The 25772-nt window shown below is 40.4% G+C and overlaps 1 protein-coding gene across 3 annotated transcripts in view; it reads right to left on the reverse strand.

The window, feature by feature from the left end:
• SNTB1 (syntrophin beta 1) overlaps positions 1-25772 on the reverse strand; it is a 242729-nt gene that overhangs the window by 134296 nt on the left and 82661 nt on the right. For all 3 annotated transcript variants that reach the window (XM_058698939.1, XM_058698937.1, XM_058698938.1), the window contains one exon: positions 6667-6883. In XM_058698939.1, coding sequence (XP_058554922.1) covers positions 6667-6883 — 217 coding nt within the window. The remainder of the gene's footprint in view (positions 1-6666; positions 6884-25772) is intronic.

The raw sequence follows: 25772 nt of genomic DNA on the forward strand, positions 1-25772 counted from the left end.
AAGTCTGTCATTTAGAATAGAAGGAGAGATAAAGGTCTTCCCAAACAAACAAAAACTGAAGGAATTTGTCACCACGAAACCAGCCCTACAAGAGATCCTAAGGGGGATCCTGTGAGACAAAGTACCAGAGACATCACTACAAGCATAAAACATACAGACATCACAATGACTCTAAACCCGTATCTTTCTATAATAACACTGAATGTAAATGGATTAAATGCACCAACCAAAAGACATAGGGTATCAGAATGGATAAAAAAACAAGACCCATCTATTTGCTGTCTACAAGAGACTCATTTGAGATCTGAGGACACCTTTAGATTGAGAGTGAGGGGATGGAGAACTATTTATCATGCTACTGGAAGCCAAAAGAAAGCTGGAGTAGCCATACTTATATCAGACAAACTAGACTTTAAATTAAAGGCTGTAACAAGAGATGAAGAAGGGCATTATATAATAATTACAGGGTCTATCCATCAGGAAGAGCTAACAATTATAAATGTCTATGCGCCAAATACCGGAGCCCCCAGATATATAAAACAGTTACTCATAAACATAAGCAACCTTATTGATAAGAATGTGGTCATTGCAGGGGACTTTAACACCCCACTTACAGAAATGGATAGATCATCTAGACACACAGTCAATAAAGAAACAAGGGCCCTGAATGATACATTGGATCAGATGGACTTGACAGATCTATTTAGAACTCTGCATCCAAAAGCAACAGAATATACTTTCTTCTCGAGTGCACATGGAACATTTTCCAAGATAGATCATATACTGGGTCACAAAACAGCCCTTCATAAGTTTACAAGAATTGAAATTATACCATGCATACTTTCAGACCACAATGCTATGAAGCTTGAAATCAACCACAGGAAAAAGTCTGGAAAACCTCCAAAAGCATGGAGGTTAAAGAACACCCTACTAACGAATGAGTGGGTCAACCAGGCAATTAGAGAAGAAATTAAAAAATATATGGAAACAAACGAAAATGAAAATACAACAATCCAAACGCTTTGGGATGCAGCGAAGGCAGTCCTGAGAGGAAAATACATTGCAATCCAGGCCTATCTCAAGAAACAAGAAAAATCCCAAATACAAAATCTAACAGCACACCTAAAGGAAATAGAAGCAGAACAGCAAAGGCAGCCTAAACCCAGCAGAAGAAGAGAAATCATAAAGATCAGAGCAGAAATAAATAATATAGAATCTAAAAAAACTGTAGAGCAGATCAACGAAACCAAGAGTTGGTTTTTTGAAAAAATAAACAAAATTGACAAACCTCTAGCCAGGCTTCTCAAAAAGAAAAGGGAGATGACCCAAATAGATAAAATCATGAATGAAAATGGAAATATTACAACCAATCCCTCAGAGATACAAACAATTATCAGGGAATACTATGAAAAATTATATGCCAACAAATTGGACAACCTTGAAGAAATGGACAAATTCCTAAACACCCACACTCTTCCAAAACTCAATCAGGAGGAAATAGAAAGCTTGAACAGACCCATAACCAGCGAAGAAATTGAATCGGTTATCAAAAATCTCCCAACAAATAAGAGTCCAGGACCAGATGGCTTCCCAGGGGAGTTCTACCAGACATTTAAAGCAGAGATAATACCTATCCTTCTCAAGCTATTCCAAGAAATAGAAAGGGAAGGAAAACTTCCAGACTCATTCTATGAAGCCAGTATTACTTTGATTCCTAAACCAGACAGAGACCCAGTAAAAAAAAAAGAGAACTACAGGCCAATATCCCTGATGAATATGGATGCAAAAATTCTCAATAAGATACTAGCAAATCGAATTCAACAGCATATAAAAAGAATTATTCACCATGATCAAGTGGGATTCATTCCTGGGATGCAGGGCTGGTTCAACATTCGCAAATCGATCAACGTGATACATCACATTAACAAAAAAAAAGAGAAGAACCATATGATCCTGTCAATCGATGCAGAAAAGGCCTTTGACAAAATCCAGCACCCTTTCTTAATAAAAACCCTTGAGAAAGTCGGGATAGAAGGAACATACTTAAAGATCATAAAAGCCATTTATGAAAAGCCCACAGCTAACATCATCCTCAATGGGGAAAAACTGAGAGCTTTTTCCCTGAGATCAGGAACACGACAGGGATGCCCACTCTCACCGCTGTTGTTTAATATAGTGCTGGAAGTTCTAGCATCAGCAATCAGACAACAAAAAGAAATCAAAGGCATCCAAATTGGCAAAGATGAAGTCAAGCTTTCGCTTTTTGCAGATGACATGATATTATACATGGAAAATCCGATAGACTCCACCAAAAGTCTGCTAGAACTGATACATGAATTCAGCAAAGTTGCAGGATACAAAATCAATGTACAGAAATCAGTTGCATTCTTATACACTAACAATGAAGCCACAGAAAGACAAATAAAGAAACTAATCCCATTCACAATTGCACCAAGAAGCATAAAATACCTAGGAATAAATCTAACCAAAGATGTAAAAGATCTGTATGCTGAAAACTATAGAAAGCTTATGCAGGTAATTGAAGAAGATATAAAGAAATGGAAAGACATTCCCTGCTCATGGATTGGAAGAATAAATATTGTCAAAATGTCAATACTACCCAAAGCTATCTACACATTCAATGCAATCCCAATCAAAATTGCACCAGCATTCTTCTTGAAACTAGAACAAGCCATCCTAAAATTCATATGGAACCACAAAAGGCCCCGAATAGCCAAAGTAATTTTGAAGAAGAAGACCAAAGCAGGAGGCATCACAATCCCAGACTTTAGCCTCTACTACAAAGCTGTAATCATCAAGACAGCATGGTATTGGCATAAAAACAGACACATAGACCAATGGAATCGAATAGAAACCCCAGAACTAGACCCACAAACGTATGGCCAACTCATTTTTGACAAAGCAGGAAAGAACATCCAATGGAAAAAATACAGTCTCTTTAACAAATGGTGCTGGGAGAACTGGACAGCAACATGCAGAAGGTTGAAACTAGACCACTTTCTCACACCATTCACAAAAATAAACTCAAAATGGATAAAGGACCTGAATGTGAGACAGGAAACCATCAAAACCTTAGAGGAGAAAGCAGGAAAAGACCTCTCTGACCTCAGCCGTAGCAATCTCTTACTCGGCACATCCCCAAAGGCAAGGGAATTAAAAGCAAAAGTGAATTACTGGGACCTTATGAAGATAAAAAGCTTCTGCACAGCAAAGGAAACAACCAACAAAACTAAAAGGCAACCAACGGAATGGGAAAAGATATTTGCAAATGACATATCGGACAAAGGGCTAGTATCCAAAATCTATAAAGAGCTCATCAAACTCCACACCCGAAAAACAAATAACCCAGTGAAGAAATGGGCACAAAACATGAATAGACACTTCTCTAAAGAAGACATCCGGATGGCCAACAGGCACATGAAAAGATGTTCAACGTCGCTCCTCATCAGGGAAATACAAATCAAAACCACACTCAGATACCACCTCACGCCAGTCAGAGTGGCCAAAATGAACAAATCAGGAGACTATAGATGCTGGAGAGGATGTGGAGAAATGGGAACCCTCTTGCACTGTTGGTGGGAATGCAAATTGGTGCAGCCGCTCTGGAAAGCAGTGTGGAGGTTCCTCAGAAAATTAAAAATAGACCTACCCTATGACCCAGCAATAGCACTGCTAGGAATTTATCCAAGGGATACAGGAGTACTGATGCATAGGGGCACTTGTACCCCAATGTTTATAGCAGCACTCTCAACAATAGCCAAATTATGGAAAGAGCCTAAATGTCCATCAACTGATGAATGGATAAAGAAATTGTGGTTTATATACACAATGGAATATTACGTGGCAATGAGAAAAAATGAAATATGGCCTTTTGTAGCAACGTGGATGGAACTGGAGAGTGTGATGCTAAGTGAAATAAGCCATACAGAGAAAGACAGATACCATATGGTTTCACTCTTAGGTGGATCCTGAGAAACGTAACAGAAACCCATGGGGGAGGGGAAGGGAAAAAAAAAAAAAAGAGGTTAGAGTGGGAGAGAGCCAAAGCATAAGAGACTGTTAAAAACTGAGAACAAACTGAGGGTTGATGGGGGGTGGGAGGGAGGGCAGGGTGGGTGATGGGTATTGAGGAGGGCACCTTTTGGGATGAGCACTGGGTGTTGTATGGAAACCAATTTGACAGTAAATTTCATATATTAAAAAAAATAAATAAATAAATAAATAAAAAAAAAAAAAAAAAAAAAAAAAAATAAAAGTTTAAAGATGTATTCCCTCTTCTGGCTTGACATATGAAGTCTCCAGTGTTTGAACTAAGGCCCGATGTGTCCCAAAATATTCTTTACAATAGAATTTGGTGCCTTAGGAGGAAGTTACAGTATATAGACCACAGCTGGAATGAACCCTAGAAATCATCTACTTAAGCTCTCTCCCCAGGCATGAATCTCTCCTACGATATTCCACATTTTCTAGTCTCTGCATTTTTCTGGTAACGGCAATCTGACACTGTCACCCACACTGTAGGCTTGCATTCAAAACCCAGCAAAACTGTGTATTAGCCACACGATGCCTGGAACTTCTATAAGAACTGAGCCTCAGTTTTCATCTACAGAATGAGGACAATGAGAGAAACTCAGAGGGCTATTTAGAGGACTAAGGAGGGTTACGGTTTTACGTACCAGGCAGATAACTGATGGAATCCCCCAAGTGTGTGGCAATAGGAGTGCTGAGGGGAATTCATTCCCTTATACAAGGAGAAGCCTCACCCAGGCTCCTGCAGATTGGAAACCTGCCTGCAGCAACGTGGGCCTAATAATTTCCCCAGATCTATCCATTTTTCTAGAAAAGCAGAGATCTGGCTTTTCAATGTGAAATTTCCCAATGATTCAATGTAGGAAGTAGTTCGGATTTCTTGAACACACTAGACGGATCCTACCTGTCGTCTGGGTACACCTAGAGGCTGCGACTTTGCAGTCTCTGGTCTGAAGTAAATTAGCGTAACGCCCAGCACAAGATAGGCACTCCATAAACTATGAGTTCACCGGATCTAACACCTTAGACATCAGACTCCTGGCAGAAAGGACTTGTCCGTCTGATTTGGTAGCTATGAGACCAGGAAAGATCAAACGCAGAGTAACCGGGGCATCAACTGAAGGCCCAGGGAAAGCAGCAGAAATTGAAGGGGACAAAACAGAACAGGTTAGAGCGGCTCATGGAGGAATGGAAGAATTCTGCCTCCTTGCCAGTCTGCCTGCTCCAACTCCTCTTTGGCTGATACTTCCCACTCTCTCCTGCAACCGCAGCTCTGATCCCTGGGCAGACAGAACCGGCATGGGAGGAGTGGGGGGAGCAGGGTGGATCCTCCAGCTGCTGGAGTGAGAGAGGCTAGCAGCTTCTTTAGAGTGAGCTTATTAGGAAGGGAACGAAAAACGCTTTGAGCTCTAAGCTGAGGAGGCAACTTCCTCCCTATCCCTATTCCCTTTGGCTCTTCCCCATCAGCAACTCAGAGCCTAGCCAAATACATCCCACTCACGTAGGCGGCAGCTGTCCCACACATGTTACAAACAAGGGCCACTAGAGCTGTCCCTATTTTTAGCATTTGGATGTGTCTGCCAAGGTCACCAAGATTCCCCGTTGACTGGCTCCATTCCTCTCCCTCTCCTCTACATGTCTGTTATTTTCCTCCCAGGTAGATGTTTTCTGTTCAGATGAGTTAAAGTAAGATGTCTGGGGGAACAGGGACCCACATATTTGCTGGTCTTCCTGGACTCCTTATAATTTCCATGCATTGGGTGATATATCTATCCCGAGGCATGAGAAATTGTGTACAGACTTTGAGAAATAGCACTCCAGGGTTGGATCAAAGCCACTCCCTTTTTGTCTCTTAAGCATAAAGAGAAGTTTAGAGCAGAAAATTGCATTAAGGATCCTCCCATCGAAACTTCCAAGTACACAGTTGAGGACACTGAGGCCCAGAGGGGGCTGATGTGCTTGCTACTACCTGACATTATAATGAATATCATTATCGGGGCACCTGGGTGGATCAGTTGGTTAAATGTCCGACTTTGGCTCAGGTCATGATCTCACGGTTCATGACTTCAAGCCCTGTGTTGGGCTCCACGCTGACAGCGCAGACCCTGGAGCCTGCTTCAGATTCTGTGTGTGTCTCTCTCTCTGCCCCTTCCCCACTCATGCTCCCTCCTTCTCAAAAATAAATAAACTTAAAGAAAATTTTAAATAATAATAAATATTATTATAGCTTATATTCAGGAAGGTTTTCCTGCCGTAAGCACTTCATGTAGATTTCCAACTCAGCGAGGTATCTATTTCAATTATTCCCATTTTGCAGATGACAAAACTGAGATTTATTGGTTTAAGAAACTTGCCCAAAGTCACATAAACTAGCAATGGGAGGCCCAGAGAAGACACTTAGGATCTTGACTCCAATTCAACTCTTTCCAGAACCAAAGCTCAGCACACAGTTTCTCACGAAGATAAAAGAAAGGAAGGGAATGAGGGAGGCCTGGCTTGAACCCACAACATTATCTCTGTGGGGCCCTTTCAGGCTATTCTTTGGAAACCTTTGAGTGTTTTCAGAACACAGGCACAGGCCTAGCAATGTCAGAGGAGATCCCTGGCCCTATTTACCTGTTCTCAGGGTCAGCCAAGGCCATACTCCGAGTGACATAACACATCTTGAGGGGGATGCTTTTCCGATCTCTGTGGAAGGAGAAGGGCTGCGAGGACAGAGGGTCTGAGGAGCCGCCCCCTAACCGAGGCGATTCTGGCGGAGGCGTTTCCCAGCCGATCTCAGATACTGGGGAGCCTTTCTTCACATAGGGTGTGGCTTCTCGCATGTACTTCACTGCAAAAAAAAAAAAAAAAAAAAAGACAACAGAGTTTTTAAGTACATCAGGGCTGGATTTCTGGAAGGTCTGACTGAGTTTTTCCAAACTTGCATTAGATGAGGTCTTAATACTGAACCTCTTAAACTCTAAGCAAGATCCACAACTTCTGTGCTTCTCAGAATAGTTTTTCTGTTATTTAAATTCTATACCAAAGTGGTTTTTAGAACTTGCTATTACGATGACCTGAACTTGAGAATTACTTTCAGCTTTTTTCAACTATGACAACTTTTATCTTTTCTGATTATAAGCTGCATTCTGGGGAAGAGGCTGAAAGACAAATGGGCAGAGAAGGAGAAAGCATAACTTAGGCTTAAAGGCACATGACTGTTCAATATAGAAGTTGGGAATTTGGTAGCCACATTCTCTATCCATGGCATCATTTTTCTGTGCAGAAGCAAGAATAGGATTTTCAATTTAATACCACTAAGCACATACAGTATGCAAAAAAAAAAAAAAAAAATCTTACATAAAAGGATACTTATTTTGCAATTGAAAAAAAATTTGTAAGAGCAAAAATACCTTCTGAAGGAGCTGAAAACTAGCACCAACCTAAATGTCTATAAGAAAAATAATAAACTATAAGACAGTTGTACAGTCATTTTAAAAAATGAGATATAGCTATAGATGTGTTGTAGAAAGATCTATAAGATCTATTATTAGTTTAAAAAATGTTAGACAGAAGTACATATACTTTAATCTTTTGCCTATAAATCATAAACACATAGGCTTATATATATATATATATATATATATATATATATATATATATGCTATATATATATATAACTATTTCTGGATAGAAACATAAGAAAACGTTAACAGCAGTTAGCTCTTGGGAGTGGAAATAAAAGCCAAGCTGACGAAGAGTAGACTTTACTATTCATTTATCACTCTTTTATACCATTTTTATGTTTAGCCAATATGTACATATTACTTTTGTGAAATTATAAAAAAACATAAATAGTTCAAAAGCTGAGTGGAATAGACTGAAATCCTGCGCTTCGATGTGTTTCCTTGGTCTTAATAAGCTATTTGCCAAGGTGTCTGGGTGGCTCGGCTGGTTAAGGTCTGACTCTTGATTTCTGCTCAGGTCATGATCTCGTGGTTTGTGAGTTCGAGCTCCACACTGGGGTCTGCACTGAAGGCACAGAGTCTGCTTGGGATTCTCTCTCTTCCTCTCTCCCAGCCTCTCCCCTGCTCATGCTCACGCTCTCTCTCTCTCCCAAAATAAAAAAATATATATTTTTTTAAAAAGAAGGTTTTTTTTGCCTATTCCGAATTTAAACATTTGGTCCATAGACAGCTTCTGAATTGACAGGGCAGCTAGCTTCTTGGAACAATGCAACATAAACATCCATATCTTTCCCTCTATCACTCGCACCGTCTGCTTCTGTGCTCCTCTGTGGCGGGGAGGGCGGGATTGGCGAAGTTCCTTACCGGTATCTGATTTTACAAATGGCAATGGACTGGAATGGGTACAAACTAGAGGATATTTACTCCAGATCGTTGATGATTCAAGTCCACAAACTAATGCCTTTAGCATGCAAGACATGGGGCCAGGTTTACAGAGACTGCAAAAATAAACAATAGACAGTTTCCTACTAAAGAGTTTAAAAACCATGGGTGACTACAGTGGATGCTGCTGGGTCCCATCAGATCCTTTCCACAAGTCTGAGCATGTATTTCCTAGCTGCCTGTGTTCGTTGAGAACAACTCTTAGCTGCCGGCCTGCTCTGGAAAACAGCTGTTAAACCAACAGAAGCCACCAAGTCTGGGAAGCTACAAAGTTGCTGCCTGATCCCCCTGACCGAGGCTCTGCTTCTCAGGAGCCCCACCCAAGGCAGTGATACAACAGAAGTGCATAAACAGCACACAAAACAGAATGAGCTGAGTGTTAGAACAGGAATAAAGTATGTTGAAAAAACTCACAAGGAAACTGCATCTAGGAGCATGAGTGACAAGTTAGGTTCATAGCAATTTAATAAGCAGGCCAAACACACCGAGGTGCATGCAATATGGGCAGGGATTGGGGAACTCAGTCATAGGTATCAAAAATAGCCATACTAATTCAAGACAGAGGAGATGCCATTTAATACCAACACATATTTGAAAAGGAGATTTCAGGGTTTTCACTGAATATAGGTGCAGTTAGGAGAAAAAAGCTCCACGGTCACCACAAATCTGGTAGCACAGGCTGCAGTCACAGAAGAAGAAAGGGCATTCATGGACAGTGTATTTTAAGGCATATTGTTTATTTGTGGGCAATATACTTAAAAAGGAACACAAACACACCTAAGTACAAATGCAGAAAATCTAAGGGGACAGATTTAAGCTGTCCAAAGCCAGAATGAACAGACCGGTTTTGAAGACACTGAATTTTTTTAATCTCTAAAAATGTTTTGGTAGAAGCTAGAACACAGCTTAGCTTTGTATAGAATCATACTTGTTGATAAACAGGAAATTCAAATATAGCTGAGATGGTTTGAAGGTTCTCCTTTGGTTGCATTATTATGCTTCTGGCTGGAGTAGGAAATGAGTGTTGTAGAAATGAGACTCCAGAGATGCTTCATGGAATAGATGTCAACTGAACTTGGCTTTAAAGGGAAGATAGGACTTCAGAGAGTGGAGACAGGAATAACAATCCTTCTTTTATATAGTGCACTCTGATTTACACTTTGTATTGAAATCACATAGGAATGGAAAGTTGCCTCAGTTTGAAGGGGAATAAAGAAAGAACATTTATTCTATACCTAAAGATGTGCCAAGTATGGAACCAGATGTTTTATATACCTTCCCGCCTTTAAGCACCACCTTACTTACTTTTTAAAATTTTTTAAAGGTTTACTTATTTTTGAGAGAGAGAGACAGACCGACAGAGACAGAGTACAAGTGGGGGAGGGGGCAGAGGGAGAGAGGGAGACAGAATCCGAAGCAGGCTCCAGGCTCCGAGCTATCAACACAGACAGAGCCCAACATGGGGCCCGAACTCATGAATCATGAGATCATGACCTGAGCCAAAGTTGGAAGCTTAACTGACTGAGCCACTCAGGCGCCCCAAGACACCACCCTATTTATAAGGTAACCAAGATCCAGAGAAAAAATGGCCAAGGGGTCTTTCATTGTTTGAGTGTCCATGTATCCATAAGCAATAAGGAAATAAATTGCTATTCTTTTCAGACCCTACTAGAAAGAAATGTTCTGTAGAACTATTCTTATTCTGATGGACACTAGGAACTTTACACATGTTATCCCTTACAAGGCTAATATTATTTTATACATCAGCACAACAATGCATGGAAGTTTCACTTATGTGGCTGGTAAGTAGTGGGGCTGGAGTCTGACTTCCCAGAGATCACATTCTTTCATGGAATCTGGCTACCCCACCTAGACAAAAAAGGCAAAATGACAAGCTACTAGGTTTGGACTTCATTCCATAGGCAGTGGTGACAGCCATGGTGGTATTGGTCCATGAGTGAGGGAATGACAGAATCAGAAGTTAGCTACAGACAGCAAAGGATGATCAGGTGTACTAAAGAGAAAAGAAATCAGAGGTAGATCGACTAATTACAGAGCCATAGGGAGTTGCTGCCAGAGATATCCTGAGCAATACTCAAAATATCCATGGAAAGTGTAAGGAGTCTCAGAAATTTGTGGTTTGATTCACTCACGGGCAGAAGCACGGGGAGTATGGCAAGTCTTAGCCCAGAAGCAAATATTTACCAAGTAACCACTTCCTGTGCAGCACAGAGCTTGAGGAATTTATGACGGAGAGAAGACATAGCAACCAACATCTTGACGAAAGGACACCCCATTGGAAATGATATCCCAAAACAGTAATCCTTTTAACTGACCAGCTGAAAATAAAGACAGAGAAATTAAGAAAGTAGGTATGATAACTTATTCATTCAGCCAAAATCCATCAGTGATTTATTATGTGCTGAGGACTATACTGTCCATGAGTGATGATTTTTTTAAAAAGTGTCCCTAATTTAAAAGAAATGTAAGCCTAGAAAAGGGGGAAGCAAATAATTGAGTAGATGACATGAGTTCTTGTGTTAAATCTTAAACCTGGTTTAAGTAGGTCCCAAGCTAGACAAGTCTCTAGGAACTGGCAAAATCAATGGCAAATCCTTTCTGGAGGAAGGCAATTTCATCCTAGCTTCGAGGAATTCCTGTGAATCACTTTCAAGGGCAATGAACAGCATAAAATCTAAGAAAACTTACACATACGGAAACAAGGTAGCATGGGCAAGAACTAGTAAAAATAACTGACAGCAGTGACAGTCCCAACACAGAAGACAAAGCAACAGATATGTTTACCGTGTGTAAAGGAGCAAATGAAAAGCCTGAGAGAACCTTCCAGAGAGTATTTTTAAAAAGTGACCTAACAGGGGCGCCTGGGTGGCTCAGTCAGTTGAGCGTCCGACTTCGGCTCAGGTCATGATCAAGCGGTTTGTGGGTTCAAGCCCCGCGTCGGGCTCTGTGCTGACAGCTCGGAGCCTGGAGCCTGTTTCAGATTCTGTGTCTCCCTCTCTCTCTGCCCCTCCCCCATTCATGCTCTGTCTCTCTCTATCAAACATAAATAAAATGTAAAAAAAAAAAAAAAAATTAAGAAAAAGTGACCTAACAGATTGGTAAAATAACCAAAAGAAATATCTAGTAGTCGCGGTACCGGTAATAATAATTATTGCCACATAATACATAATTATAATAATAAACCAGAATTAAAACTTCAATAGGTAGACATATCAAAAGAAGGAATTAGTGAGTGACTTGTAGATCAGAAGAAATCATACAGAATGTAGCACAAAGGTATTTAAAAAATGGAAAACATGGAATAGAGAAGTGGAAGATGAAGTGAGAAGGTCTAATGTATGTCTAACTGGAGCCCCAGAAGGAAAGGGTAGACAGAATGTGGCAGAGGCTAAGGATTTTCCTGAAGGAAAGACAGCAATCCATGACTGCAAGAAACTTGACTTAATTTTGATGAACAACACCAGGGCTCTTCCCCAGTGAAGCCAAACAGAAATAAAGGATCCTCCTGCTTTCTACCTCAGGCACACTATGTTTCTTCTGAAAGCCTTAGATATCACCTCCCCTTTTCACTAGTTTTGGAAGGAGAGCTCAGCAAAATCCCTAAATGAGTCCAGAGATCTCTGGAACCATCAGAAAACAAGTTTTCAATTTCAAGGGGGAAAAAAACAAAACAAAACAAAATGAAAACAGATTATCATCATTGTTCCTGAACAAGGTATACTGAAATCACTGAACTGTTTCCACATCTGTCCTGAGAAAGAACAGGTAACATCAACGCCTCCCTGAGTAAAGCCCCTTTGTTCATGAATCTTGCTTCTTGTTGATATATGTAGAAAAGAGAAAATGGAGAAACTTGTTTCTGTATATAACAAAGAAAGCAACAGAAAATTGCCACTGTATTTCTCCAAGGGCCCACAATTTTTGGTCCAGAAGGAGTAGTAAAAGTATCAGAATATCCCTTCTTGCTACAAGACTTGGTCATCAGTTATGTGCATAATTCTACTGTCAAGCAGTTCCCCTCCAATCACCAACTGAGGCCTGAGGCTAAGTCCCTTCTCTCCTCAAGCAGACAGTAAGAACAATGTGGCCATGCCTGGATGTGGTAAAAAAGGATGTGCCTCTAACAGAAAAGAAAGTGTATGTGAAACCTTTTCATGGTTTTTTGTGCCTTAGCCTCCTGAGATTTCTACACATTGCAGTCAAAATAACGAGAGAATGGTCTAATTCAGGAGGGTGAAGTGTTTCCCAAAGACTATATCTGACTGCAACAGGTGTTCCAAATTATAGCGTACTGAATGATAGAGAGGTCTGTTTTTCTTTTACTAAAAATCTACAGCAAAACAAAAGGGCTGCCAGGGCGGCTTTGCTCCCTGGAGTTGTGAGGGGCTCAGTCCTATGCCCCCTTCCTCTTCTGCATCTCTAGCCTGTCATCTGTTAATCCAATATGGCTGCTTGAGTTCCAGTCGTATGAACCAAATTTCCATCAGCAGGAAGAAAGAAGAGGACACACCATGCTTCCTCCTTTAAGAACACTTTTCAGAGGTCAATTCATTATATCTGCTTACAAACCATCTACCAGAATTTAGCCACATGGCCATTTCTAGAGGGAAAAGAAATTTTACTCTTAACTCTGGGTAACTTGGTGCCCATCCAGTTAAAAAGTGAGGAGGAGAGGCCATTATTGTGGAAGAAGAAGAGAATAGATACGAAGGGAAACTTTCAGTTTCTACCACACAAAGATATCCCTAATTCTGTCAGCTCATCACAACTAGGTTTTATAACACAGAAGTACAAATAAATGGGTTGGAGAGAGCACTAAAAATCACAATGACTAGATCTCATGAACTCTGCGAAGTGTTTTTTGTGTACTAACTTGTTAGAACCTCACAACCGTTCTATGATACAAGCTGTTCGAACATCCTCATTTTACCAAAGATGCAGTGATGGAAAAGGGTTAAGTCATATCCCCAAATTATAGTGCTGGAAAAGGCAGAAGCATGAGTCAAATCCAAGCAGCCTGGCTCCACAGTTCTTGCTTTTAACTACAAAGTAATACTGTTTCTCACACTTTTTTTTTTTTATTAATTGAATGTGTGTGTATTTAAGCCAACATTTTTATGCACTGGGAGAAAACATCCAATTAAGTGGCTATTGCCTGTAACATAAGAGAGCTTGATTTTGTAAGCCTAAACTATTAAACTATGGCATTTCAATAAATGCCTTTTAAGACACTGTAATATGTATGAATAGAGGGTTTAACCTGGCAGAACTGAACAGCTACTGTCTGCATAATTACACCTCCATGTGCTTACAAGACAGTAATTTCAGGCAAAGAGCTGTTGAAACCGATCAAGAAGCAGCCAGGCCCCAGTTTGGGGTGCCTCATAGTCAGAACTAATTAATAAACCTGCCCTTTCTGGGCATCATGAATTAAAAACTGTGGTTGAGCAATTAAAATTCCAATCTTCACTTGTGAAAAAAGGGGAGGAGAGCCGGAAGGAGTGGTCTTCGAACCAATAATCCACCAAGTCACTTTCAATATGTTTCTGGTTTGTCATCTCAAGGACGAGCAGTTGTGAAGATTTCAAAAGAAGCTTCCGTGAAGCCCAAGTTTGCGAAGGCCCCAAGTTGCCACAATTAAATCTTTGTTGAGGCGGCCAGATGACATTTGAAAGGAAAAGCACACACAGGCTACTAATGAGGAAATGCTCTAGGCAAATCCAATCAACTCTCCTACTAGGCTGGTTTCTGAGGAGCCAGCAAGTCCCTCTGATATGTGCAACTCGCCTTCTTAAAAATAACAACAAAAACCAAAAAAAAAAAAAAAAAAGTTTCCAGATTACAGGAAGGAAAAGAAATATTTCATTAGTCTGGGGGCTGTGAACACAAAACGTACATTTTTCTAATGTGCTTAAGGGGAAAGGGGACCAGCTGGAGGCAAGAAATCTGGGTGTTAGGGCCACGAGTGAAACTTTCAGGTTGGGGCCAGGTTAGTGACAGTGGGATTTGCTGACAAAATGCAATATAAGACTTTTCCTTAATGGCATTTTCCTAGGTCATCTTAGGAAAGAAGCAGAGGGAGATCATCAATATTTCCAGAAAAGCCAAGAAATGGAGAAGGAAGTGACACAAGCTTCTTGGAGGGTACAGCTAAGCTCTCGGGAGGTGGAGTGGTGAGGTGGACGTGGGAGTTGGGGACGAGCTCTGTCCCTAACTAGCTGTCTAGCCCTGGGCAAGTGGGCGAGTCACTTCCCCTGCTGGACCTCATTTTCTTCACCTTCAAACATTCTATAATTCCTTGGGAAGTTAACTCTTCTGACAACATAAAAGAATTTTTTGTTCTTACCTCATCTTGCTGTTGTGTCTCCACTAGCAAATAGCCCTGTTAAAATGTGTGCCACACTTTTAGTCCTTAGGTAGACGTATCTTCTGACTTCCTACCAAACTCTACAGGCTTCCGACAAATGTGACAATAAGTCTGTGTGGAGATTAAGTACTCAAGTTACTTTTCCTTTGGTTTGGCGGAGTTGTCTAGAAGAATCATTGCTTTCATTCATTTACCAACATTTATTTCTCTTCCATCATGCTGGGGTGGGGAGGGTGGTCCCTGAAGGTAGGATTTGAAAAGACATTTGAAGGATGGTCCAAAGGCTATCATGAAGCCATAAGGACATTCTGGATGAAGGTGATGAGTTTTGTTTTTGGTTTTGCTTTTAAGATTAATTAATTAACTAATTTGTTTTGAGAGGAAGAAAGAGCATGAGCAGGGTAGGGGCAGAGAGGAAGAAAGAGAGAATCCTAAGCAGGCTCTTCAAGGTCAGCATGGAGCCCGACACATGGCTTGAACTCATGAACTGTGAGACGGTGACTTGAGCCGAAATCAAGAGTCAGCTGCTTAACCGACTGAGCCACCCAGGCATCCTGCTGCTGAGTTTTAATATGTGGCATCAGGAATAAAATAAATTTGTTGCGCATTTGCTGAATAATTATTGCCCTACAATTAAAAATCTATCTTGAAATTATCCTATTTTAGATAGTACAGTTATTCGATGTGATCTGCCTTGATTCTTCAACGAAGCAAAATCATTGCCCCCAGGGATGCCTCCAGAGACCTGTGGAGACTATCCTATTCCATGACTGCTAGAACCACCTAAAAGCACACTGACAGGTTTGGTTATCCATTAATTCAACAAACGTTTACTGAGCTCCTGCTATGGGCTCAGGGCCCCGAGTGTTGGAGTTATTCCGGTCAACAAGACAGACTGGGTGCCTGCCCTTGAGGTGATTGCATTGAGGTGTAAGTGTGCATGCTGGGGGGTGGGTAGGAGACATTAGACCAATAGATAAACGCTCCAGAGCATTGCTCGGAGAGACACACACATTAGAGGACTGGGGTCTGTCCCAGTTCACATAGAGCCACTCAAAAGCTGGCCTCTGCCCAACTCTTGTTGTCATCTCAGCTGACTACCTCTTGGTCTCCACAGTTCATACGTCAGCCAGAGAGAAATTCTTTTTAATCCTCTGAACATGCCATGCTCTCTCCTGCCTCTGTTCTTGGCAAATGTGGTTTCTTCTGCATGGAAACCTTTTCTCTCTACAACTGTAAGTCTAGTTCAAGTAAAAACCTCCTTTTTTTTTTTTTTTTTAAATTTATATCCCAGTTAGTTAGCATATAGTGCAATAATGATTTCAGGAGTAGATTCCAGTGATTCATTCCCTATGGCTAACACCCAGTGCTCATCCCAACAAGTGTCCTTCTTAATGCTCCTTGTCCATTTAGCCCATCCACCCACCCACAACCCCTCCAGCAACCATCAGCTTGTCCTCTTTACTTAAGAGTCTCTTATGTTTTGTCCCCCTCACTGCTTTTATATTATTTTTGCTTCCCTTCCCTTATGTTCGTCTGTTTTGTATCTTAACTTCCACATATGAGTGAAGTCATATGATATTTGTCTTTCTCTGACTGACTTATTTCACTTAGCATAATACCCTCCAGTTCCATCCACGTTGTTGCAAGTGGCAAGATTTCATTCTCTTTGATTGCCAAGTAATACTCCATTGTGTATACATGAATATATACTACATCTTCTTTATCCATTCATCTGTTGATGGCCATTTGAGCTCTTTCCATACGTCGACTTCCATATCGACAATGGCTATTGTCGATAGTGCTGCTATAAACACTGGGGTGCATGTGCCCCTTCGAAACAGCAAACCTGTATCCCTTGGATAAATACCTAGTAGTGCAATTGCTGGGTCGTAGGGTAGTTCTATTTTTAACTTTTTGAGGAACCTCCATACTGTTTTCCAGAGTGGCTGCACCAGTTTGCATTCCCAAAAAACCTCCTTCTTAAATCGTCCAGATATGCCTTCCTTAGGCTCCAACCATGCTTTGTGACCGCCACTGATATCAGCAGCACCAGGACATAAACATTATGAGAATGGCTTATGCCATGCAAGGTACCATGCTTCTCTTCTTACAAACATTGAAGCACTTGCACATCACATGCAATTATTTGTTTGTACATAGGTCTCTCTGGTGGAATCATAAGGTCCTCAAAGTTGAGTAACTACTTTACAGTAGAAGTTAAAACTCTCGACTCTGGAGCCACAATGCATAATTTCAAATCTTGCCTCTGCCACTTATGGCAGTCGGTTAACTGGGAGGTTAAGTTTCCTTAATCTTTCAATGCCTCCATTTTTCCATCTGTAAAATGGGGATAAGTAGTAGTGCCTACCTCGGAGAGCTGCTGGAGGATCAAATGAACTAATATACACCAAGGGCTCAGAACTGGGTCTGGCACATGGTAAGTGTTCATGAGCGTCAGAACAAAGGGAAACTTGATATTCATATCTATATCCAAGCAATTAACACAATGCCCATCTGTAAAATTGTTGAGCAAATGAATAACAATGCTACTTAGGATCTCCAAGATACAAGATAGAAATTTTCAAAGATTTGTTCTTGAGGAGGAAGAGTCTTATAAATGAACAGCAGAGGCCAGAGAGTATCTGTCACTTGTTGAAAGTTTCAAGACAAAGAGAGAACAGAGGAAGGTCAGAAATCCATTTCTTCTGTCCTGTAGAATGGAGGTTGGCAAGCTTTTTATGTAAAAGGCAAGACAGAAAATTTGGGGGGCTTGGGCACCTTCAAATCTTTGTCACAACTGTTCCATTCTAGCATGAAAGAGCCACAGACAATGTGTAAACAAATAAGTCTGGTTGCATTCCAGTGACTATATATATATATATATATATATATATATACACACACACACACACATATATATATACACACACACATATATATATACACACACACATATACATATATATACACATATATACATATATATATATATATATATATATTTTTTTTTTTTTTTTTTTTTTTTTTTTTACAAAAACAGGCAGTGGCCTTCATTCGACCATGGAGCTTTAGACAAGTAACAATAACTAGCAATTATTGACTATTTACTATGCATTGGGCCCCACTCAAAATGTCTGAGGTATACTAGCTTATTTCAAAGTGACTCTATGAAGTAGGGATATCGTTACACCCGCCTTACAAGCAAGGAGAGCATTTCACAGAGAGTTGAAGTGACTTGCCCAAGGTCACAGAACAGAGATGGGCAGAGCTGGAGTCTGGAATGAAGCAGTCCCGCTCCAAAGCACCCAGTCCTGATCACTAGAAAGGGAATGAGCTCTTTCTTTGCACCCTGGACACTGTCTCCACATGTGGCCAGATGTTCATGCCCAAGTCCTGTTTGCTCAACCATGAAAATTTTAGAAATCATGCCTTTAAAACACCATTTTGTCTGAAATGTCTTCTGTATATTCCTTTTCTTGTCTTGAACCCAAATCTTATTCCTGTAATTTGTATTCACTGATCATGGCTCTACTCTGCAGAGATACACAAAGTATCTTGAGCCTCATGTAAACTAACAATACATAAGTGTTTGGCTTTCTATGAAGACAAAGATAAGCCAGATTAAGAGGAGACTGCCCAACTGGTACCTTGCTCACTTCGCATCCAGATGTTATAGGGCTCCGGATCCACATTCTCTCAGAGCCTAAAGGTGTTAATGGATGAACTTAGTGTGTGACAGGCATCACAGATGTTGCTTTTACTAGGAGCTTTCAGGCTCCTAGATAAAGCTGGAAGAGACACCCAATCCCTCAGATGACAAAACTAAGATTTTCAGAGTTTCACAAAGGCCCGAACAAAAAGAAATATAATACGGATAAGATGGAATATTTTGTCATTGTGTGTTCAAAATAAGCATCATTGTAACAAGTAAGATAGGAAGAAGTGTATTATAGTTAATGTGAAGGAAAGTTCTAGGGATTTCCATAGCTATGGCTGCCATAATATGACATTAGGCTCCACCGATAGAAGTATGGTGATCACAGGAGAGGACAGTTTCCCTCTTTACCACTGATCGGCCCATACCTGAAACAGGTTGGTTGATGTTTAAATGAGGGTAAGAAGGATGACCGTGATGTTGAAAGGTTCAAGAAATAAAGAAAACATAAATTAAATGGGAGACCTTAAAGCACAGAAGGGAGGAGTCTGGAGTCCGATTGCTGGGGTCTAATTCCTCGCTCTCCTATAGCTAAGCTCTGTGGACTTAAGCAAATTACTTAGTTTCCCCATATGTTAATTCTTTCACGGATCTCATAGAATTGTTGTGAGGATTATGTGAGTTAATATAAGGAAAAAAATAAATGTTTAGGAAACTTGACATAATAAACATCATAAGGGTCAGTTGCCATTATTGGGAGTTAGTCTACGAAAGAGAAGATATAGGGAACCTAAAAAGTGGTGGATTGGGCTAAACTCACTCTGTGTGTATCTCTGGGGAACAGAGCCACAGTTAGTGAATACAAATTATGGGGGCAAAATTTGGGCTCAATGTAAGAAAACACACTGTGAGGTAGGGGGGTCCTTATTGCCAATGACATAGAAGCAGAAACCAGGTGAGGTATGTCCCATGTTGCAGAAAAGATCTGTCTACTCTGTGGAAGAACAGACTGTTTCTTAAATCCCTTCAGGCTGTCAAGTTCTATCTTCTTTCTGGAATTTGGGTGGTTAAGGTGCCTACTCCAGAGACTCCAATACAGTGAGGGCAGGTCATGGTTGTACACCACATAAAACCATGCTGTCCATTCCTTTACTCTTATATGCTTATTACCTACATATCAGTTATATGACACAGGGACAGTAAGTCAAGCTCAGTCTTAGAATCCTCATCTGTAAAATAAGGAACACGATGCATTCCTAAGAGAAGCCATACAATGTAGTAGTTTAATAAATGAGCTCCAGGGGCGTCTGGGTGGCTCAGTCGGCTGAGTGTCCAACTTCAGCTCAGGTCATGATCTCGCGGTTCGTGAGTTCAAGCCCCGCCTCAGGCTCTCTACTGTCAGCGTGGAGCCCACCTCAGATCCTCTGTCCCCACCCCCCACTTTCTGTACTTCCCCCACTTGTGCTCTCTCTCTCTCAAAAGTAAACATTAGGGGCGCCTGGGTGGCGCAGTCGGTTAAGCGTCCGACTTCAGCCAGGTCACGATCTCGCGGTCTGTGAGTTCGAGCCCCGTGTCGGGCTCTGGGCCGATGGCTCGGAGCCTGGAGCCTGTTTCCGATTCTGTGTCTCCCTCTCTCTCTGCCCCTCCCCCGTTCATGCTCTGTCTCTCTGTCCCAAAAATAAATAAAAAACGTTGGAAAAAAAAAAAAATTAAAAAAAAAAAAAAAAAAGTAAACATTAAAAAAATGAGTTCCATAGTCAAAGGATATGGGTTTAAATCCAAACCTATTTACAAGCTGGGCTTCTCAGAACAAGGTACGCAACCTCTCTCTCAGTTTCCTCACCTGATAATAACAGTACCTATCTCAAAGAATTTTTATGAGGATTAAATAATTTTTTAAAATGTATACAAAGCTCTTAGAACAGTGCCTGGCACATACTCGGGACTCCCATTTAACTATTACTAACATGTTTTTGCTGTTGTTCTGAGATTTAAATGAGAAAATGCATTGCAGGGCCACCGCTTTCTTTTCTAACTCGAGGAGCTGTCAAAATCATCAGTGCTTGAAAGTATTATTTCACTATTTATTCACTGCATATAAAGTAAGCCCCTACTCTGTGCTCAGTGGGACTAGACACTGCAAGATGGATAATCGCTCAGACTTACAAGTTCTTGCTTCTGAGGATTTGATGACCGTGCCAACGAGAAAAGGCACACAAGCCTAAAACCTGGGAATTGCTATAGAAAATAATTCAGTACACACACAAATAGCCTGTATCGTCAGGTATAACCAAGTTGAGAGGGCATGGATTCTGACGTCTACAGGCTCGACCCATCAACAATTTGCTGTGGGCTCCTCACCACTGCAAATAATCATAAATTCTCCTCGGGGAAAATACGGTAACTATTTTAACAGCTATCCCTTAACATCTGAAGACAGGAAGTGAGTAACGGGCTGAAAGAATGTCTGAATACTCAAGCCCTAATAATTGTTTTTGCTCTTTCCTAGACAGAAGATCCTATGTGAATAGGACTTTACGTCACAAGACAGGAAGCCCTGCTCTCACTCCCTCCTTACAGGCAGCTCTGGAAAATAAACCTCTATTATTCCAGGTGGAGCTTGGTGAAAACATCCTGCAAATCAAACTCGGACTCAGTAAATTTGCAGCTACTTTTCAGTGGCAGAAGCCCAGAGCATAAAGGAAACTACGTTAAATAAACAAAATATCATTACCAAGGGCAGACCCAGGCCAGGTCTATTTTCCTTTTTCTTTTTTTTTTTTTTAACCCTAGCCCAGATATGCTGCAGACCCAAAGTAATCATACAGGCATATGGAGGAAAGGGAGGGGGAGGGGGGCTCTGAAACATCAGGTTTCTCAAACTAGACAAGGTTATGAACACCTGCTGTTTCAAAAGTGCATTACACTTTAAAACACTCCCATGTGCACACTTTCATTTCATCCTTACTGTCATCTTCACAGAACTACGCATGAACCAGAAGTCCTACAAGAATCTGACTACGCATTTATTTGCTTGAGACTTCCATGGCTCAAGAGGTAAGAGCCTAGCAACTTTCCCCACCAAATTCTACCCCCTGCACGGTACACATACTACCTACACCCAAACACATCTTGCTCAACAGAACGAATGCCTACAGAACTCACCTCGTGTTCTGGATTTTCTCCTAAAGGCCAAATGTAGCTTGGCCTTGTTTGCAACTCTCCAAAAACTACGAGAAGTCGATCAGGATGACATAAGAGAGGCCTAAGCAGGCAAACTTCTTGGATATGCCTGTGAGAGCCAGGAGAATAAAACTTTACATGCCTTTCCTCTAAACCTCTTGACTGGACTCTAAACAGTCAAGATAGACGGGCTTGTTTTTGTTGTTTGTTTGTTTTGTTTTATATTTTTATTTTTTGTTAATGTTTATTTTTGAGAGACAGAGAGACAGAGAGACAGAGCACGTGTGGGGCAGGGGCAGAGAGAGAGGAAGACACAGAATCCAAAGCAGGGTCCAGGCTCTGAGCTGTCAGCACAGAGCCTGATGTGGGGCTCAAACTCACTAACCACGAGACCATGACCTGAGCTGAAGTCAGATGCTTAATCGACTGAGCCACCCAGGTGCCCCAGTTTTGCTTTTTATTTTTTTATTTTTTTTTAAATTTTTTTTTTTTCAACGTTTTTAATTTATTTTTGGGACAGAGAGAGACAGAGCATGAACGGGGGAGGGGCAGAGAGAGAGGGAGACACAGAATCGGAAACAGGCTCCAGGCTCTGAGCCATCAGCCCAGAGCCTGACGCGGGGCTCGAACTCACGGACTGCGAGATCGTGACCTGGCTGAAGTCGGACACTTAACCGACTGCGCCACCCAGGCGCCCCCCAGTTTTGCTTTTTAAAGAGGTCAGGAGGGGATGATGGTGAGCATCAGAGAACAGATACAATTTTTTTATAATAAATAGACCCACAGGAAAATTTAACAACAAAAGAGGTGAGAAAACTGAGGTTCAGAGAGTTTAAATATCTTACTTCCAGTAAGCAGAAGCCCTAGAATTTGAGCCCTCATGTTCTAAATCTAATATCCAATCTAATAAATCTAATAACCACAGCTGTAACAATACAACTGGTTTAGTATCATGCAGACATAGGCTAGATTATTGTGCCTAATGAGTAATGAATTGCTATGAAACCTGGGAATATCTCTGGGTATGAGGGGGTTACATTAATAAACATTCTCTAACGGTCATATCAGAATTCAAATTATCAGGGGCGCCTGGGTGGCGCAGTCGGTTGAGCGGCCGACTTCAGCCAGGTCACAATCTTGCAGTCCGTTGCGGTCCGTGAGTTCGAGCCCCGCGTCAGGCTCTGGGCTGATGGCTCGGAGCCTGGAGCCTGTTTCCGACTCTGTGTCTCCCTCTCTCTCTGCCCCTCCCCCGTTCATGCTCTGTCTCTCTCTGTCCCAAAAATAAATAAATAAAAAAAAAAAAAAAAAAAAAAGAATTCAAATTATCAAAATATTCCACATCTGTCATAATGGAAAAATCTAAAGGTAGCATAGGCAAGATCAAAAAAATAGACACCCCCTGGAGTATTTCATGAAATAAAAAATGTAACAAAAATCAGCATTCTACATAGAAGGGGGAAATAACAGATACAAAAAAGATTAAAAAGATAATAAAATAACACTTTCTATAGATTTAGGATAATAAATTTGAAGAGTTAAAGAAATGAATTCCTAGAAAAAAATAAACTTACTCAAACTGACCTCAGTAGAAATAGGAAGCATGGCTAGTCCTATAACACTCAGAATGGAAACACTCTGGTTAATATCCTTACCACAAAGAAAACACCAGAACCAGATATTATCAGTGAATTCTACCAAATTTTAAAAGATAGATCACTCAAACTATTTCAGAAAACAAAGACAGAGTCTCCCCCAATTTAATTTATGAAGCTAATAAAATGTTAATAATGAAACCAGACAAAGAAAATTTCAGAAAGGGAAAGTGCAAACCCATTTCATTCATAAATATAAGTGTAAAAATTCTAAAGAAAATATTAGCAAACCAAGTCCAATAATGTATAGAGCAGACAGTACAGGTTTGGTCTGGGGGATCTTTAGGAACTTGCCTTAGAAGCATTTTTTGGTAGACTTTGCCTTAGGGCAACAAAATTTAAAGTATGTAAAAATTTTTACATGATTTTTTCAAATTACGCAGTATTAAAGGTGTTATTTACATTATATTTCAAGTACTCTTCCAGCCTATAGAAAACTATTGAATTTAATACCTAGAGTCAGCAAACCACATCATGATTTTACTACGTGTCTAGAAACAATATCATGAATTACAAAATTGATTGGAGATACTTTTTAGTCTGCGTGCCCCAGGCTTATTAAAAATCTGGTTTTAGTCTCTGCCAGTGAATATCTGGGTTCCAATGTTCTATCACAAATAATGGTTTGCCCCTTGCACAAGCCAAAAAGATTTCTGGTTTAGATTCTTCTCTATGGGCAGGCAGATACGCCTTAAAATATTTTCTGACAATTATTTTGAGGTGCATATTGGTACCTAGGTAAAGCGGCCTTTTAGAACACTTCTGAATATGTGCTAGATATTATCCAGTTGAATATTTATAGCAAATATATGAGTACGTGTCATTAGCCCCATTTAACAGTTACAGATACTAAGGCTTAGGAATGTCAGGAAATGTTCCATGCAGCCATTTGTGGAGGAGTCAGAAGCATAAGCCAGATTGGTCTGAGTGGAAGCCTGTAATCCTTTAGCTAAACCATACTGGTTCTTGAGTAACCCAATAAGCTTCCTGTTTAGTTTGAGCTTTCCATTCACAACACCCACAACCTCCTCGCTCATCTTTGCTGTTCCTAGATTAGATCTCAGAACAGAGATAATGTTTTAGACAGAAGGAACGGTTTAAGTCATCTGTTCAATTCAATGGCTACTTCCCTTTTGAGCTTTCATCTTTATTTACCTTTTGCCCTTTGCTTGGCCCTGGGCTGTCTGCAAAGAAGGGAGGGTGAGGAGAAGGTGGTGGAGCTCTGGATAACTTGGAACATAAGAAAATATCATTAAGGTTGCAACCCCTAAAATGATTCTAGGGTCTTACAGATCTGTCCCTGTCCTCTTTGTTTCTGGAAGGTCTGCCTTAGTTGTAAATGACAAAGGAAACTACCATTTATGGTACAACTTTTTAAATAAGACACTATAAATATAGTATCTGGTTTAATACACATAACTCCAATAGATTAGTATTGTGAAATAGGAAATCCTGGTTGTGAATTACAGACTGAACACTCTCACTGTCCATTGACACGGCCATCCAGGTTTCCCTCATACAAACATCCATGGAAACCACTGTAGATGTAGCCAGATATCTTGAACCAAAGAATCCAAAGTATTTTGCATGGAAAAATATAAATGCTTTACTCTCTATTAGGCTCCAAACTTTTCACTCCTTTTCCTTTTTTGTTCAACATAATGCTTATCTAAAATATAAATACCTTTTAGGATCAGCCTACAAGTCACGTAGGATTTGTGACCTGAGCAGGCTCAAGAAGGCTCTGATATAAAGTAATCAAATACTTACAGTCTAATATGTTATCTGTAATAACAGAAGAAGAACCCAGATAACAAACTTTTACTATTACAACAGTGCATTCTGTCGTGTATTAAAAAAACAAAAAACAAAAAAAAACTTTTTTTTCTCTTCTATCCTTGGGTAAGGCCCAAATACTTTTTAAATGGACATTCTGCTTTAAGAAAATACACCCACATTAAACTATATACTATACTAATTACTTCCCAGAAATGGTTCCTTCTAGTTCAACAATCATTTACAAACATTAAGATATATTTCATTGAATCATACCCAGAGTTCATGGAATCATGGTCTTACAAGTGAATTATACTTGGAATGAATTTTCTACCAGAGCTTAGAAATACATGGCATTATGCATACAGTGAACAAAGTACATCCAATTCTAAATTGTTCAACGATGCCTGTTGCCAAAACAAAGAGGTAGGGAAAGAAGCATTGGAACTACTAAATCTTAGCTATAGATGCATTTCTCTGATGTGATGAAAAATTAATTATGGGCCACTTGGAAAGGTACAGCACAAAGATTTCATATTATAAGACAAATAATAATGGTAAACCCATTAACACCACAGGAGCATTTATTCCTCCCTTAACCAAAACTGTGAATAGACACTTATGAACTATCTATAAATGACCACATTTATGTCTCACAACAGCCCATTTTACAT

This window comes from Neofelis nebulosa, chromosome 14 (genome assembly GCF_028018385.1).
Source record: "Neofelis nebulosa isolate mNeoNeb1 chromosome 14, mNeoNeb1.pri, whole genome shotgun sequence".
Lineage (NCBI taxonomy): Eukaryota > Metazoa > Chordata > Mammalia > Carnivora > Felidae > Neofelis > Neofelis nebulosa.